Genomic DNA, 17,631 nt, shown 5'->3' with positions numbered 1-17,631 from the left:
ACAGATAGACAACCACACACACTCACACTCACTCCTATGGGCAATGCAGAACTTTCTAAATAACTCTGGCTCCTCTAACCCTACACAGGAGGACAGATTTAAAAAGAGAACAGCTTCCCATGACAAAAGCAAATGAATAACCTTCCTGATGAAAGCACACAGAAAAAAAGAGACTTTCCCTGAAACTAAATACTAAATGGGTGAATTCATGTGAACACAGAGGAGCTTTATTTGCTGCATTTTTCACATGTCAAGCTGGATACCAATACAAATCAGTATTTATTCATAAACCAGAAGCAGGAGCACTGAGGCAAGAAATACGGTGTGAAAATCCAGAGAGTTCAGAAAATGAGGAAATGAGGGGATCCTAGACCCTAAATTAGCAGGAGTCACGGCAATTTGAATATAGATTATTCTGTCAACTTGAAATCACTTATTTATTTCAGTAGCTCACCAATTTTGTGCAATGTTTTGACCCTGTCTATATATATATATATATATATATATATATATATACCTGATTTGCTGTAGAGAACTTGCACACTGCGTAACTCCAATGAGAATCTCTCGTATGCTCTGTCCATGATCTCCTCCAGCGAAGAGAAACTAGCAGCTGCTTGTTCAGCACTGCTCTGGTATATGCTGTTCAGCTAGGATGCACACAAGAAAGCATGAATCTCCATGAATATGTGTAAATACGCAGCATTAGGGGTGCAAGTATTTTGTTTGATGCTTACTTGCAGGTTGCCAAAGTCTACAATGATGAGGTCTGATTGGCTGTGGTAGAATCCTGACTTGGGCAGCAGCAGGTAAGAAGGCTTCAGGTCAACCTTCAGATCCAGAACCTTCCGTGTCTCGATAATATGAGCCAAACCTACAATGGAAAAGTCAATTTGGGAAAACAGACATCCATAGTTTTAATTATCATGTCTCAAGAGAGAAAGAACTACATACCGCTGGCTGTCTTCTCCTTTATCTCCTCCAGTTTGCTGAGGGTGGCTGAGGTGATCACTTCCAGGTCCACACCCTTAGCCGTTTTAAAGAACTCTACTAAGCTGTTGATTGTCAGCTACCAAAAACACAAACAAACCAGTACTTTAGTTTTTTTTTTTTTAAACAGCAACCCCGGAATCAGACCCTTCACTGAAAGTGTCTTAAATATTCCACAGCTATGATCAGGAGCCATGCGAGCAAAACTGGCATAGACTCTCCTGTCAAACACAGCAACACTAGCAAATCACAGGTTCATGAATAAGGAAGAGGGCAGAGAGCACTTTCCTCCTAGGCATTATGTTGCCTTGGTTGGCTTCATGTCTTGATAGAGAGCTGGATAGTGGGAGGGAATTAACAGGTGACCAAATTGGGTACAATGGTCAGATTTAAAGGATGGATGAATGAAGCCAAATACAGAAAGGTCCTTAAAAGAATGCTCAAGCAGGCACCCAACCTCAGACTGGGGTGAAAGTCACCTTTTGGTTCAGCATGACAACGACCCAAAGCATGCAGCCAATTCAGCACTGGCGTGGCTTTGGGACAAGTTTCAGAAATGTCCTCAAGTGTCCCAGCCAAAGTCCAGATGTAGAGTGACTGAACTGAATGACTAAACATTATCTGAACTGTAGAGTGAGCTGAAGATTCACAGACACTCCTCAGACAGTCTGAACTGAGCTTGAGATGGTGTGAGCGCCTAAGACAAGATTAACAAAACCTTCTTAAGTCTGATGTAAACTTTTTATCCCCAATGTGATATATAATATATCATAATGTTATAATTATTGTATTAGAGAATATGTCAGACTTTTCCGGACTGTCTTTTCTGGGTGATTTGTGCAGCTGATTATACACATGTAGTTTATCATGTCGCTCTTGTCATTACTGTTGACATATGCTTCTATGTTGTATAAAGCTGCTGTTCAGGATTCTCATTAAAGAAGGGCTTTTTTTGTTAATCTCAAAGAACATGAGTTTGATTTTCTCTCTTACATTTCTGCCATGATCCTCTAATGAGGGTCACACTCACAACTGACTTTTAAAAGGCATATAAAGCACTACACAGTGTGAACTACTACAGTATGCTGTACCCCATGTAGTCAGAAAACACCATCATTTCAGAGGTGGCCTGCAACAATGGTATTTACACTGCTGCTGAAAATGAACAAATCTAAACAAATCATTTGAAATAATTTGAATTCTTTGAGAACTGCATTTGGCCCATCAGTGGATATTTTGGGCACATTATGGGTTATTTGGCAGTGGATATTCACATGGATTTCACGTGTTTGTGTGTGTGTGTGTGTGTGTGTGTGCGTGTGTGTGTGCGTGTTACTCACCGCATCATAGATGATCTCTACAGGTTGAGAGTGGACACGGAGTAGCTGATCTACTGCAGTGTCCTCTGGATTAAGCTCAAACAGCACACTAAGCAGAGAGGAGTTTGAGTTTCCCACAGATGCTATGAGTGACGGCGTAACACCCTGCTGCTGCAGCCCGGTCACATACCAGTGCTCCAGACTGGCCTCCACTCTAACACACACACACACAGACACACACACACACACAGCATTAGACTTCTACAGCTATGTCCTCATTGACAAAAAACTGACCTACACACACACAACTAAAACAACAACCTTAATATGTAAAATATGTAAAAGATATTTATCTGAAAATAAAGGAACTTCGACAGTGAAAATATTTGGATGTCAGGAGGTTCGGCATACTTTATAGCCTGTGCTCCAGGTCTTTGGGAGATGGTGGTGCTGAGGCCAATCATCTGCACTTTAAGAATCTCTGGAACACTGGCTTCCTCACGCACAGTCACTGATGTCTGCAGGAGCTTGAAGTTTATGATCATTGCTACGTACTACACACACACACACACACACACACACACACACACAGTGCAAGCAAGGTGAACACCAAATCACTAGCATGTCAAAATAATTTACATCCACTGCAGTCTATAAATGTGCAAGGCACTTCAGGTTATTCTTATTGTAGATCCTCTGCAGATAATTAGTATTAGAAATCATTGTTTAGAAATCCACTGATCTGACTGTGATATATATATATATATATATAGGAAATGTGTTATTATGCATAATCCGATACACAAATGTTGTAATTCTGTTAGATAAATGATCAGACTAGTGCTCTCTCTTTTGGAGAAAGGGCCTGATGCATATGCACATACAAGGGCTAAGGCAAATTCAGAAATTCAAGACCCACAGGCCTCAGGTCACAAACCCAGTAACCTTCTCTTTGCTAATCAGTGGAAACATTGAGTTTTTTTCTCTCCATTGAAGCTCATCAGCAGCAAACTGACCTCAAGAAATAACTTTATTTCTGGCAGCAACCATTAGAGACAACAACTTGTTAAGAATCACAGACTCTTTTGCGAACAATGTGTCTACATTTTGCAAACCAACATGAGAGTGGCCATAGTTTTAGCGGACATAGGTTTAGTGAGTTTAACTGGCTTGCAATATTGACTCATAATGAGTTATAGCTACCACTTTAGTGGGTTGTGTTCAAGATCTCTATCAATCATTTTCACTGCTAAATACTGCAGTGTGCACGCCACAGTCAGACATATAGCCATTGTGATCATAGTCTGTTGTTAAAACCACTACACAAAATAATCAGAATTGGGAAGTGAATAATTTCAATGTCTGATGTATGTCTGATACCAACGTTTTTGGGTAAGGCCAGGTTGGTTGAATTCTCACTGTAGCCAATTGCTGTGTATAACTTGGTCTTCTCTTCAGTGGTCATGACAGCATCTATACCTGTTTTAGAAAAACACATGTACACACATGAGCACGCACACACACACACATACAACTAATATTTGTGATTATTTTTTCACACTAGTCCATTATTAGTTCTAGGAAAAGTAGTATTACTCAGTGATAACAGAATTCAAATTGAATTGAAGCACCTACTTTCTAGCTCTTTGTCCTCCTCTTCCTGGTCTTTCTTTTTTCTTTCTTTTCTCCCGAAGAAGCCGCTGAAAAATCCGCCTCCTCCAGTGTTCTGTTTGGCTTTTTTGGCTGTGAGCTTCTGACCTGACCGAACCACCTGAGAGAGACAAGCAAAGGCAAGGAAATAGCTCAAAATGGTCAAAAACACAACCAGACTATCTTAGCTATTAATAGAAACATTGCAAGTTATCTTTTCCTACCTCCATTTGTGCTTGTTGTCTGGCCAGTGTGATGTTAAACACATCTAGAACCTTCTCCAGTTCCTAAAACGTAAATACATCAATGTAATAAGCAATACTGTATCTGTATTGAATAGAAACCTCATGGAGGACGTCTTCCGTACCAGGATCTGTTTTTCGGTGTCCTCCTTGAGTTTGCTGTGAGTCAGTTTGGTTTTGTATGCCATCTTGTAGGCTTTAAGTCTCTGCCTGTGTCCTCTGATATGAGTCCAACTCCACATCTGGTTAAAATGCCGAATGTGCACCTCCAATACGCTGTTGATGCCATACTGCCACCTGAAAAGCCACAGACTCTTCGTGATTAGAGAAGGAGTAAATTCAAGAAACACTACTTCATTTCACTAAATAAACACCAGATACGTTCATCCATTGTTCATCATTCACTCACCACTGCCTGGCATGTTTGTTTACAGGCACATCTGGTCTGAACTTCCTGTATGGAGCATTTTTCACCATGCAATCTACTGACTCCAACAGCTCCAACACAGACAGGTACTACAATAAATAGTGTAGACATGAAACAGAGGTAACCAACTGTTTGTGTAACGAGTTTGTGGTGCAATTATGTTAACACACAGGACGCGGGCAGATACCTGTGGCTTGCTAATTTCAATAGCAATGTTCTGCACCTCCAGCTGCACCTTCGCTTTGGGCGATTTCAGCTCAGCGTCAGCGTTTGGGTTGATGCAAATTTTAGCAGAAGCGAAAATGGGTTTGAAAACTGTAGAGTGTAAAGTTGTATGTGATTTACATTGCTGTAATATTAACACACAAGAGTAATCATGCAGCTGTCAAAACATAGCTGAAAAATAATTATTTGTAATAAACTACTGTGCTTTCAGTCTGGTACAGTATTACATATAGTATAGTAAATATTCTTAACTCCAAGCGATTAGTCATTTCTTTAATTACAAATCATTTAAAACAATAAAATCAATTCAAGCATAAACTGCTTTCATTCAGATTTTATTATCTATACGATACATACTGTATTCATAGCCCTTCAGTTCTTCATCTTTGTTGCTGATTCCTGCTTTTAGCTTGTCCTGCAAAATATCAGGAAGTAGAAATGAAACTGAATCTCAATCAAAAAATAAAAAACTGTACAAATCTGCCATTTGACTCCACAATCCACACTTCAGGCAGTAGTGTGATGGAGAAATGTATTCATGCTGGACAGTGAATTAAGCACCATCACTCCTGGAGAGGTGTGTAAACACAATCTGTGTAACAAGTTGAACTGTTTAAGCATTTGTCTTTCCATAACAAACACTTTATCACTTCAAGAGCCAGGGAAAGCTTCCAATACTTCACCTTCACAGAAGTCTATGAAGTGTAACGCTAGCTACACAATCTCCTGTGAATGATAATAATGCTAACTAGCTAACACCCTCATGCTCAAATAAAAATAGGGCAGTCAAATCACTCTGGACCTTTCTTACAGCACTACAGGCTTTTTCCAGTGTTACAATCAGTTTTTTGATAGTTAGCATTGCTAGCTACATGGGAGTTAGCCAACAAGGCTAAACACTAGCTAACAATTATAATAACAGACAGCTGAAAAAATGCATGAGAGCTCATTACAAAGGAAAAAACAGGATGCTGAAGGATTCTTATAATTTAATATTCACTTCATTTCATGTTTATAGTGTAACTCTAACTCTAACAAGATGCTAAAGGACTGAGAGGACAAATGCCACAGGTTAAGCTAAAATGCTAACAGCAGGAAACGTGAAGCGTTTCATATCTGCTCTGGTAAAAAACTCTGATGTAGTGCTTGGGTTATGTGATTAAAAATACAAGTAAAATAAATAACAATAATAAATAAGTTGGGTGGCTCAAGTGGTTGACCGGAAGATCGGGAGTTCAAGCCAAAAAAAACAAAAAAAACCATCCAATTTTAGGCTAATGGTATCCTAAGTCTGTAACCTATTGAACCAGTGTTAATGTTTTCAATGATAGAGACTTAAAGCACTTTTGTATGTTGCTCTGGATAAGAGCGTCTGGCAAATGCCAGAAATGTAAATGTAAGCCTCAGCACCGCCAAGTTGCCACTGTTGGGCCCTTCAGCAAGGCCCTTAACCCTCTCTGCTCCAGGGGCGCTGTATCATGGCTGACCCTGCGCTCTAACCCCAACCTCCAAGGATGGGATATGCGAAGAAAGAATTTCACTGTGCTGTAATGTATATGTTACAAATGAAGGCTATTTCGATTTCTATAAATGTCAGGGCTAGTCAGTGAGGAAAGCAGTACTGTAGCAGCACTGTTTAATGCTGAGCCCATGGTATGTTTCCAATCTAAATAATGAAGTATGGACATAGATTTAACAACACTCCAAGCATCCACCTTAGTCCTTACTCTGTCTGTCTCACACATACAGCAATTTTTGCTAATTATCAGCTGATGAATGAGATAAATAAAATGAGAGATCCTTTATTTTATCTATGTACATTTTACAGCACAATCTTTTCCTCGCATGTCCCAGCTCATAAAGAAGTTAGGGTCAGAGCACAGGGTCAGCCATGATACAGACCCCTGGAGCAGAGAGGGTTGAGGGCCTTGCTCAAGCACCCAATAGTGGCAGCTTTGCAGTGCTGGGGCTTGTACTTCTGATCTTCTGACTATCAGTAGCTTTCAGCCTTAACCATTAAACCTTAACCACTGCCTCGAAATCATGAGTTAGAAATACTGTCAATGTAACATAAATCTGTTTTTATCCTCTGCAGAAGTGAGGAACAGAAAACAAAGCAGTAGTCCGTGGAAATGGGGCCATGGTCAAGCGCCGGTTTATGAATGGAGGGGGCGGAGCTGGGGGGAAGTGAGCGGTAAGGATTACACAATTAATCACTGTTTTCTGTTGCAGTAAACTGTGGCAGGGATAAAAACAGACAAAGCTTTGTGCGTGGGTGTGTGTGTGTGTTTACAGTAGACGCAGTATAAAGTGAAACTGAAAGATAAAAAAAAAAGTGCATTTTGAGTTGTTCCAAGCCTGCCTCCAGTTTTCTCTTTTCCTGAACCCTCAGAACTTGCTAGAGAGTCATCTTCAATAACACAGAAAGTCTAAGACCTTACCACTATCACCTCCCAGGAGTCTCTGTAGAAGATAGGACTGTTAACGTTCCAGTAGACGCACAGGCACTCCAAACGACCCAGCTGAAAACACACACACACACACACACACACACAGACAATCCCCACGAGATGCTGCAAAAAACATCATTCAGGATAGGAACTAAAAACGAGTTTCAATCACACAGCACTTTACCTTGTGGATAATTTTGACGGCTTCATTTAAAATACAAGTCCTCCAGTTCTCATCTGCAGTCTGGAAGAATAAAAGTAATGTTCCGTATCATTTGAAATGTTAAGTATAACAAGGTGTAATGAAGCGGGTGTGAGATCTGACCTGTAGGCTGAGTTCAGATAGAGTCACGCCCACAGAAAGAGGCTTCTGAGGGTCGGAAACCTGGTTTATATAGGAACGCCTCAGATTAAAAAACACACTCAATAAACAATAATACAAAGATAAATATCCACTAACAACCTACACAATACTTACATCATCCTCATATCTGATGTGAATGCTGCTGATCTTGACCTGAAGGTTTTTGATTATTTGTGTGAACAGTTTCTCAGCAAATGTGTCTTTCTTCTCATCCGGAGGCTTCTCTATAACGGGAATGAACTCGGAGTTAACAAAAAAAACAAAAAAAAAAAGCAAATTGTTTATACTTCTAAACCTCTAGCAGTCTTAGTCATGCAGGACTGCTAATCAACCAGACAGACAGACAGACAGACAGGATACAAATAACTAGACGAAATCTGGTTTAATTCTGTGCTACATACGGTCAGTTCACCAGCACCAAACCACAAACACCTACCTGGTTTGTGCTCATGCTTTTTACACATCCTTAAGTGTTTTTTGTGATTTTTACGTTTACGTCCTTTGTCTTAAAGAGTGTAGCGTTGAGAGAGAGAAAACAGTCAATACAGCAGAGAAGGGAAAAGATCATACAAACACAACAGAGAAAACGCACACACAGAAAGACTGCCAACAAAGTCAGCACTGAAATACAGTCACGTTTAAGAGGTCAATTTATTCGATATAAATAAATAAATAAATAAAATAAAGTGAAGATTTATTGTATTGAACTATGAGAATCTACTCAGCTCTACTGTACACACACACACACATAAAGCATCAGAATCTCTCTAAAGAAAAGAACCAATAGAACGTGGTTCTGTACGTACCACGCGTGTCCTTATACACATAACTCTCCAGATTAAACACAAACTCTCCCGCTTGAGAGTCTGCAAGCAGCCACGCAAAGCAGGAAGCAAATAAATACAGAGTTGTTAGCATTAGATGCTGAGGTGAGAGAGCGAAAGAATGCGGGTAAACAGATTAACACAGAGGAATACTAATCATGGTTTTCTACCCAATGCATTATTTAACAACAGGGTTAGCTTCGTGCCATTCGATTGAGGTGATTTGAAACATTTAGTACTTCTGTATACGTGTCCAGAAATGAGGTCTTTACCTCGGCGTGCTACCAGCTGCAAGGCCTCCTCGATGCGCTGAAGCTCCCTCTGTTTAGTCTCCTGGAGATGTCGCTCTTCTTTAGCTGCGTCATACTTTATGCCTTCAAAACACAGGAAGGGTAAAGATTTGGCTTGATTTGTGTCCTACTTAAATTCTACATTCTCATTTTTTGTAAAAAGAAAGACCCATAATGCAATAATGCAAGGAACACAATGTGCTATTAAGCTACTCCACAATGTTAAATAACAGTCCAGAATTACAGGACTGGTGTATTCCTCCTCTCGCACTTTTACACTTTTTTTTTTTTTTTTACAGATATGGAAAATACCCCAGGGGCTCTTCAGTTAAGGCAGCTGTTATACTGTTAAAGAGATATAAAAACCACAGGTCTTGATTCCAGGCAACCACTGTGAGGCCTTATTATCGACATGTATCACACTGATAACATAATATCAGCCGAAACACGTGAACATATAACTGAATTCTAGCATTTTCACTGTGCTACAGACCATCACTTCACCCTGTAATGCTGCGCTAGAACAAACAGATGCTGTGCTGGGTTTAGTGCTTCCCAACTCACTTGCTTCAGGAACCACGAGGAGATAGAGACCATCCAAGGTAGCAACGACAGCTTCGCTGTAGAGATTCTTCCAGGGGATTTTTAGTGTTAGCTTGCCTAGAAAAAAATATAGTTGAGTGACTAACGTTACTCTATTTAAAGATCATCTTCGAACACATCATCATCGAACACATGAACAATAATGTACCTGCTAGTTTCAAAAGACATTACAAAAACATGCTTTAACAGACCTTCTGATTAAAAAAATGTTCAACTGAATACAGCCTGGGCCGTCACTTTATGAGACCTATGTTGACTTTTGTAATGAAAAACGCCTTTGTGTTTAATTAGCTTAACAAAAGAGAACATTGTCAACCTCTGAGTAAATTTAAGACTTCTAGATGCTTCTCTCCAGAATCTCTCCAGTGTCCAGGCTCAACCCACAGTACTGTCTCATCTGATCTTAGAACCTAGTTCCAAACTCCAGATGCTTATATTGTAGGTTGCAACGTCTGCAACCTTCTAATGTCTGGCTCTCTAAGCCCTCTCCTTATTGTCTCCGATTATTGATTGAAACTTCTAATTGAATGCCCTACCAGTGCATTTTATATCTGTTTTTGCATTTATTTATTTTTTTAGATTTTCCACATTTCCCATGTTAATCAGTGACTAATGGAATTTGTCCTCTGTGTCAACACATATTTATTACACCGCAGTGAAACAGAGGATCAAGGGAGTTCCGAAACACTCAAGTGAACCTTACAAAGTAAAATAGAAAGCATTAGAATTTATAATGTTGTGTGAAATGTGGCTTTGTTGAGGTAACGTTTTATGTTTTAGAATAGATATACTAGAATTAAATCTAAGACTGCACTCATATTTTCAGCGTGAGATTAAGTTTAGGGCAGCATGGTAGCTTAGTGGTTAGCACTGTTGCCTCACAGCAAGAAGGCCTGGGGTTCGAATTTCTGTGTGGAGTTTGCACGTTCTCCCCGTGCCTGTGTGGGTTTACTCCGGGTACTCCGGTGTGTGGTTGTCTGTCTATATATGTGGCCCTGTGATGGACTGGACCTGTCCAGGGTGTACCCCTGCCTTTCGCCCAATGTGTGCTGGGATAAGCCTCAGCAGATCCCTGTGACCCTAATTATGAATAAAGAGGGTATAGACAATGGATGGATGGATTAAGCTAATTAGCAGACTGCATGTTGCGGTATCCAAAACAAAGACCTTATAACATTGCCAAGCTTATTAGTGATTAAATATTAGCGTCCATATTATATATTATAATAGGTATATTATATTTACCGCTAATAAGGTATAATATTTACCGCTTAGCAATTATCAGAGTCGGATAACATAAAATATTTTAGAATGGTTTTCCAAAAAGGAGAAAATTATCTTTCCACTTTTGACAGCATTAATGAGGAAAATTAAGGAAAGGGAAAATTAATGAAGTAATGCAATTCATCAAATAATGCTGACCGTTTGGTCATAAATTTATCAATGGGAGACCATAGCAGGTGTTAATGTGTATGTTTACATCCACTACACGTTCCAAATGAAAATGATTGGTTACCGATTTGCCCAGCCTTCACTTTAAACGGTACATCTAGTTCACTCTGAAAAAACAAAACAAAACAATATTTTTAGCATGTTAAACAGTATATAGAGTATGTTATCAGTCAGTTACCCTTAATACAGAAGGCACCTAATTACAAAACGAGAACAAGTGAGAACAAGTGCATGCAACCCTGGAGAGCAGTAACTTAAATGGAGACAGGACTGTGACATGAATTGGGTGGTGTCTAATACCCGGATATCCTCTAAACCCCATTGGCTACACCAAAGTCTAGAAGTGACACAGGCATCTAAACATACTGCAGCTCTCCATTCACCTTTAACACTAAGTCTGCCTAAGCAGGAAGTGGCAAGACATTCAAACCACTAGGCTGATCAGCACTGGGAGCCAGGGTCACGATAGCTATTCCAGGGCCTTGAGAAGAACTCTGATTTGCTTGCTGAATGTTGTCTACCATGGGCAAAATCAAAACAGGAGACCGCACACGGGCTGGTCTGTCTCGTCCCTGAGGGCTAGTCAGCTCTGTTAGCAAGAATCATTCAGCAACGGCAAGAAGCCCACCTCTACCTGATTGAATTTTCTCAGCTCTACCTCTGTACTACCTCTATCTCTAAGTATTTTTCAGTATTTTCCTGAGTATTGATAATTGATGTCTATGAAAGTCACTACATTGTCTGAATGGATCAGGATGAGAAGGTCCCAGAGTTCCAAAGAGCCCAAGGAAACCTGGAAATGGTCATCTATCTTGCAGTGTAGTGTTGGTCACCTGACATGGAGTTGGCCATCGTCCACCTTGAATCCAGCTATATGGCAATAAATTGTGAGACCTGCTTTGATGTTAGACGCCTCCTGAGGCGAAGACATAGTACATAAGGAGATGCTCTGTACTGCTGGGACACTGGAGTTTGTTGTCCAAATATGGGAAAATCCTGACAGCTCTGATCATCACATTTGTGAAGACAGCATGCATGCATTTCAAAGACATTTTTGTGGTTAGATACACAACTTTGAGCTGGTATGCCTGCTTCTGGAAAACAAACCCCAAGAAGCACCTGGGAAAATGAAAGTACATATAAAATGGAATGACTTTTATGAACCAATTCAGTACCCCCAGATCTAGAATAGGACAGGAGCCTTTTTCTAAACAAGAATATTTATTGCCAAGTCACCCCCTTGTTTAGTGGAAATGTAATGGTGGAGTGAAATAATCATCAAGATCAAATTATCTCTTGTTTATTGCTGTCTGATGGGTGATTATTTTGGCCATAAAGCATCCCACTGGCAACCCCTACCCTTCACTGGTAGAGTCTGTGGATGAGCAACGTTGAGAAGAGGAACAGTCTCTTATATGATCTTAGCCAACGTATAAGCTAACAAGCTAATGTCTCACAGCATTGGAGGACATAAAAAATGCAACTCTGACTATAATCTCTATCCGTACAGGCTAGTTTCAAGATTTACATGGTTCCATCCAGCAAGCACACACACCCAAACAGAGAAGTGATGTAGCATGAAATTATTTATCGCTAATACTATGACACTTCATTGCATGTGTCAAGAAATGAGAAGGATATCCGGGTGGTGAAAATCTGAAAGGATTGCACTACCAACAGATTTAGCTTTGTTTCATGCTCTCCAAAGTGCTACAAACATTTCTATTTTAATAAAGTGGACGAATACAATAGATGTATGTTAATTACATTAAAATCAATATAGAAGATTTGGAATTTTGCATACCAATGTGTTCTCCTTCACTCTTAGGTTTTCCAGAACCACATCACCTATAAAGAAAAGTAATGATTAGTAATCACATAAATCCGTTACACGTTTCCTACAGCTCACATTCAGGAGCCTGTCATTAAAGTCCAAATAAAACGGTCCTAAAGTCGTGATTTTATTATGTATGTTGACATACTTTCTTTTTGAAACAGGAGGTTCAGGAAAGGCTTGGCTGATTTCCACAACAGACAACAGTATTTGATATACGCCACACCTCCCACTAAATCTAAATACTCAACAGCTGATAAGAGACTTAGTTTTGACTTCTCACAATGTAATGTATGTTATCCTAGGCAGGGGAGCTAACCCAGCCACTGAAGAGTTAACTCTCAGTGCTGGTCCCAAGCCCTGATAAAATTCGAGGGTTGCGTCAGGAAGGGCATCCGGGGTAAAACCTGTGTCATGCTGACTCATGTGGACCAAATGATCTGCTGTGGCGACCCTGAACAGGGGGCAGCCGAAAGAACAACATTTATTTGTTAAAACTGGTGAACTAGTTTGTTTCTGTGTACAGTATTTATATTTATTGCTCTAACTATTTGCACTCTACAGTTCCAGGCTGCAAGTCATTTTATGCATTCACACATCTATTTATAAGCTACATTATCATATAAATAGTATAGAGAATCATCTGGGCCCTGTAGCATTTTTGGTATTTTTAGAAGAATACCAACCAAACAATAGAGCAGGAACATGTTTTTAGACACTACACAGATTTCCTTGGCATGATGACTGGCTAATGAGCCCTTTTTTATTATTTCTAATAGCCATTCTCTGGTCATGTGCTTATTCCAGGTTTGGAGAGACCAACATGCAATACAGTCCAGATCTTACTGACCCCTGGATGGATTGGGGTTTTCCCAGTAATCCTCCAGCATGGCAGTCATATTGGTTCAGAATAAATACACTCACATCAGAGCTCCTTACATTGTGAGGGAAGAATTTTCCCAAACGTAATCAGAGCAAATGACTGCTCTCGTGTAGCTATAGGCTAGTCAGAATTTCACCAATTTGTTTTTTTCAAGAAGACTGTGGTTTATAAAGCAGAAACAGAAACATCTAGGTGTGTGTACACAAGTCTGATCTGTGTGTGTTGTTTTTGTGCACAAGGCCCCAGGTGCTTATTGTTTTTCTGGATGTGGAATAGTTATGAGTAATAAACATCATATGTTTCTCAGGAGGAAAGTCCAGGATTTTTCACACACTCAGGGTTTCTGGCACCACTGAGAGAGGTTTTGTGGACGAGGTTGCCAAAGGCTTTATGCCTGCTGAGTCTAAAGTGTAGAAATTTATAGACATGATTAAGGAAGGTTATTTACAGCCTGCCACTGAGATCAAAAAATGAATATGAGGTCTGAATTTTAGCTTTCATTTCCTGATATGGTAAATGGCTTAGAAAACCACACCTTCTGTTTCAAGCCACCCATTTCTTTTTGAGTGATCAAAAATATTGTAACGTGCATGACAGGAGTTGCCTAAGTGTGTCCTGTTAAATCGATTGTTTAAACAGTGAATACCTCTGAATGTCTGCTCTTAGTTTGAGGCCTGGGTTTCACCTGTGAAGAATGTATTGGTTGTTAAAAAGAATAAACCAACATGAAGGCTAGAGAGGTCTCTATGGGAAAAAAAGTAAACCATTTTTAAGCTGAGAAAAAAAGAGGAATCAATTAACATGGCATTGCACAAACACTGAATATAGTCAACGCAACAGTTTGAAGGAAAGAAACCCCAGCGATGTACTAACAACCACGACAGGCTGGTTACGGAAAATAACAGCAGTTGATGGCATTATGAGAGCTGTAAAGAAAATCCCCAAAACAACAATCAGCAATGATATCACCAACAGTCTTGGGCTTGCATAGCTGCTCCTCAAACATTCTCACTAATCTTTACTGTTGAAGCTCATGATGGTAGCAGCAGAATGAATTCAGAGGTCTACAAAAATGTTCTGTCCGATTATTTACTGAGAAATATATCCAGTCTAATCAGGAGGAACTTCATCATGCAGCAAGACAATGTTCCAAACACTTTGCTAACTCAACACAGGACTTCAACAAACAGGGGGAAAGTGGAAGCTTTCCGACTGGACAAGTCTATCAGCAGAACTGAACCCAACTGAGTACATTACAACCCAACAGCACACCTCCTGAAGAAGAGACTGAAGGGAGAAAACAGTTTTATTTACTTTAATAGGTGTGGCTCTGTCTTTCACTTCCCCTCTCTCTCTCTCTCCTTCCAGGGTTCGCCACAGTGAATCATCTCTCTCCACCTATCCCTATCTTCTGCATCCTCAACACTTACTAGCTTCATATCCTCATTTATTCCATCCATATACTTCCTCTTTGTCCTTCCTCTTTGCCTCCTGCCTGGCAGCTCCATGTCCAACATTCTCCTACCAATATACTCACTCTCACTCCTCTGGACATGTCCAAACCATCTTAATCTGGCCTCCCTAACTTTGTCCCCCAAACATCCAACATGAGCTGTCCTGAGATGTACTCGTTCCTAATTCTGTCCAACCATGTCACTCCCAAAGAGAACCTCAGTACCTTCAGCTCTGCTACCTCCAGCTCTGACTCCTGTCTCTTCCTCAGTGACACAGTCTCATAGAGCATGGCCGGTCTCACCACTGTCCTGTACAAATTTGGCAGCGTATGGCAGATAATGTGTCTATAAATGCATGCCGAATATTTAGAGTAAGATGCAATTCTGAAATTCTCATATTATTCTTTTGATCTCGACCCCAAATGTCTTCAGTTTATAACAAAAGAATTGGGTTTGCTGTTCCAATACTTTCAAAGGGTATGTTCCTATTAAAGTGGCCTCACTGATGTACATACTCACCATACACTTTGTTAGTAACACCTGCACATTTATTCCATTATCCAGTCACCCAATCACACGGCAGCAGAACAACGCTTAAAATCAAGCAGCTTCAGGTCAAGAGCTTCAGGTAATGTGCACACCAAACATCAGAATGGGAAAGAAGTCTGATTTCTGTGAGTTTAACCATCACATGGCTGTTGGTACCAGATATTTAAGAAAACCTCCAGGGATTTTCACACTCACCAGTCTCTAGAGTTTATACAAAAGGGATATGCAAAAAAAAAAAAAAGTCCTGTTTTTGTGGAGGGTCTGCATGCTGGTCAGCTGACTGGATAACTGCATAAATGAGCAGGTGCACTGGGCTTTTAAAAAAAGACACAATTCCACACAATTACTGTGTTAAGAGTACTAGGGTTTCTACTTTTATCACCGTTAAATAAGAACATTTAATTTATTTGAGCTTGTATCCCATATCAGATTTTGAGTGGGTCATGGGTTTACATACACTCTGGCAGAGGTGGACGAAGTACACAACTTCCTTACTTGAGTGAAAGTACAGATACTACTGGTCAAACATTACTCCATTACAAGTAAAAGTTGTAAAGACAGATTTTTACTTAAGTAAAAGTACAGAAGTACTTGTTTTTAAAAGTACTTAAGTATCAAAAGTAAATGTCAACGCATTGTTTTATTATTCTTGCATTGTTGTATGCAATACTTACTAGCAACCTTATTTCTTGAAATTGTGATGATTATGGCTTACAGATAAGGAAAACCCAAAATTCTGTGTCTCAGAAAATTAGAATATTACATAAGATCAATAAAAAAGGATATTTCAAAGAGAAATGTCAGACTTCTGAAACGTATGTTCGTTTCTATGCACTCAATACTTGGTTGGGGCTCCTTTTGCATCAATGCGGCGTGGCATGGAGGCAATCAGCCTGTGGCACTGCTCAGGTGTAATGGAAGCCCGGGTTGCTTTGATAGCAGCCTTCAGGTCATCTGCTTTGTTGGGTCTGGTGTCTGGTATCTTCCTCTTGACAATACCCCATAGACTCTCTATGGGGTTCAGGTCAGGCGAGTTTGCTGGCCAATCAAGCACAGTAACACCATGGTCATTGAACCAGCTTATGGTACCTTTAGCAGTGTGGGCAGGTGCCAAGTCCTGCTTGAAAATGAAATCAGCATCTCCATGAAGCTTGTCAGCAGAAGGAAGCATGAAGTGCTCTAAGATTTCCTGGTAGATGGATGCGTTGACTGTGGTCTTCAGAAAACACAGTGGACCAGCAGATGACATGGCAGCAGATGACAGCAGATGACATGGCAGCCCAAATCACTGACTGTGGACACTTCACACTGGACTTCAGGCAACATGGATTCTGTGCCTCTCCACTCTTACTCCAGACTCTGGGACCTTGATTTCCAAATGAAATGCAAAACTTACTTTCATCTGAAAAGAGGACTTTGGACCACTGAGCAACAGTCCAGTTCTTTTTATCCATAGCCCAGGTAAGATGCTTCTGACATTGTCTCTGGTTCAGGAGTGGCTTGACACGAGGAATGCGACATTTGTAGGCCATGTCTAGGATTCGTCTGAAGCTCCCCCAAATTCTTGAATGGATTTTGCCTGACAGTCCTCTCAAGGCTGTGGTTATCCCTTTTGCTGGTGCACCTTCTCCTACCACACTTTTTCCTTCCACTCAACTTTCTACGAATATGCTTGGATACAGCACTCTGTGAACAACCAGCTTCTTTAGCAATGACCTTTTGTGGCTTACCCTCCTTGTGGAGGGTGTCAATGACTGTCTTCTGGACAACTGTCAAGTCAGCAGTCTTCCCCATGTGTAGCCTACTGACCCAGACTGAGAGACCATTTAAAAGCTCATTAAACCTTTGCAGGTGTTTTGAGGTAATTAGCTGATTAGGGTGTGACACCACGACTGTCCAATATTTAACTTTTCACAATATTCTAATTCTCTGAGACACAGAATTTTGGGTTTTCCTTATCTGTACGCCATAATCATCACAATTTCAAGAAATAAAGGCTTGAAATATTTCACTCTATGTGTAATGAATCTATATAATATATGGGTTTCACTTTCTGAACTGAGTGACAAAAAATA

General features: G+C 40.2%; 1 protein-coding gene across 3 annotated transcripts in view; it reads right to left on the bottom strand.

Annotated features, from left to right (window-relative positions):
* The window catches only part of vps13c (vacuolar protein sorting 13 homolog C), a 66,294-nt gene that overhangs the window by 37,699 nt on the left and 10,964 nt on the right, over positions 1-17,631 (bottom strand). For 2 of the 3 annotated variants that reach the window (XM_058400538.1, XM_058400540.1), the window contains exons 2-23: positions 12,641-12,684; positions 10,901-10,943; positions 9,346-9,441; positions 8,764-8,865; positions 8,474-8,533; positions 8,104-8,172; positions 7,782-7,891; positions 7,629-7,688; positions 7,488-7,547; positions 7,295-7,375; positions 5,211-5,268; positions 4,816-4,943; positions 4,611-4,717; positions 4,327-4,498; positions 4,184-4,246; positions 3,945-4,080; positions 3,694-3,788; positions 2,721-2,863; positions 2,331-2,523; positions 955-1,069; positions 738-874; positions 518-650 (exon numbers count right to left, since the gene is read on the bottom strand). In XM_058400538.1, coding sequence (XP_058256521.1) covers positions 518-650; positions 738-874; positions 955-1,069; positions 2,331-2,523; positions 2,721-2,863; positions 3,694-3,788; positions 3,945-4,080; positions 4,184-4,246; positions 4,327-4,498; positions 4,611-4,717; positions 4,816-4,943; positions 5,211-5,268; positions 7,295-7,375; positions 7,488-7,547; positions 7,629-7,688; positions 7,782-7,891; positions 8,104-8,172; positions 8,474-8,533; positions 8,764-8,865; positions 9,346-9,441; positions 10,901-10,943; positions 12,641-12,684 — 2,205 coding nt within the window. The remainder of the gene's footprint in view (positions 1-517; positions 651-737; positions 875-954; positions 1,070-2,330; positions 2,524-2,720; positions 2,864-3,693; positions 3,789-3,944; positions 4,081-4,183; positions 4,247-4,326; positions 4,499-4,610; positions 4,718-4,815; positions 4,944-5,210; positions 5,269-7,294; positions 7,376-7,487; positions 7,548-7,628; positions 7,689-7,781; positions 7,892-8,103; positions 8,173-8,473; positions 8,534-8,763; positions 8,866-9,345; positions 9,442-10,900; positions 10,944-12,640; positions 12,685-17,631) is intronic. The other variant, XM_058400539.1, reaches the window with a different exon arrangement.

The sequence above is a fragment of the Hemibagrus wyckioides genome, linkage group LG10 (genome assembly GCF_019097595.1).
Source record: "Hemibagrus wyckioides isolate EC202008001 linkage group LG10, SWU_Hwy_1.0, whole genome shotgun sequence".
NCBI lineage: Eukaryota > Metazoa > Chordata > Actinopteri > Siluriformes > Bagridae > Hemibagrus > Hemibagrus wyckioides.
This window is presented reverse-complemented; position numbering and strand designations above follow the sequence as displayed.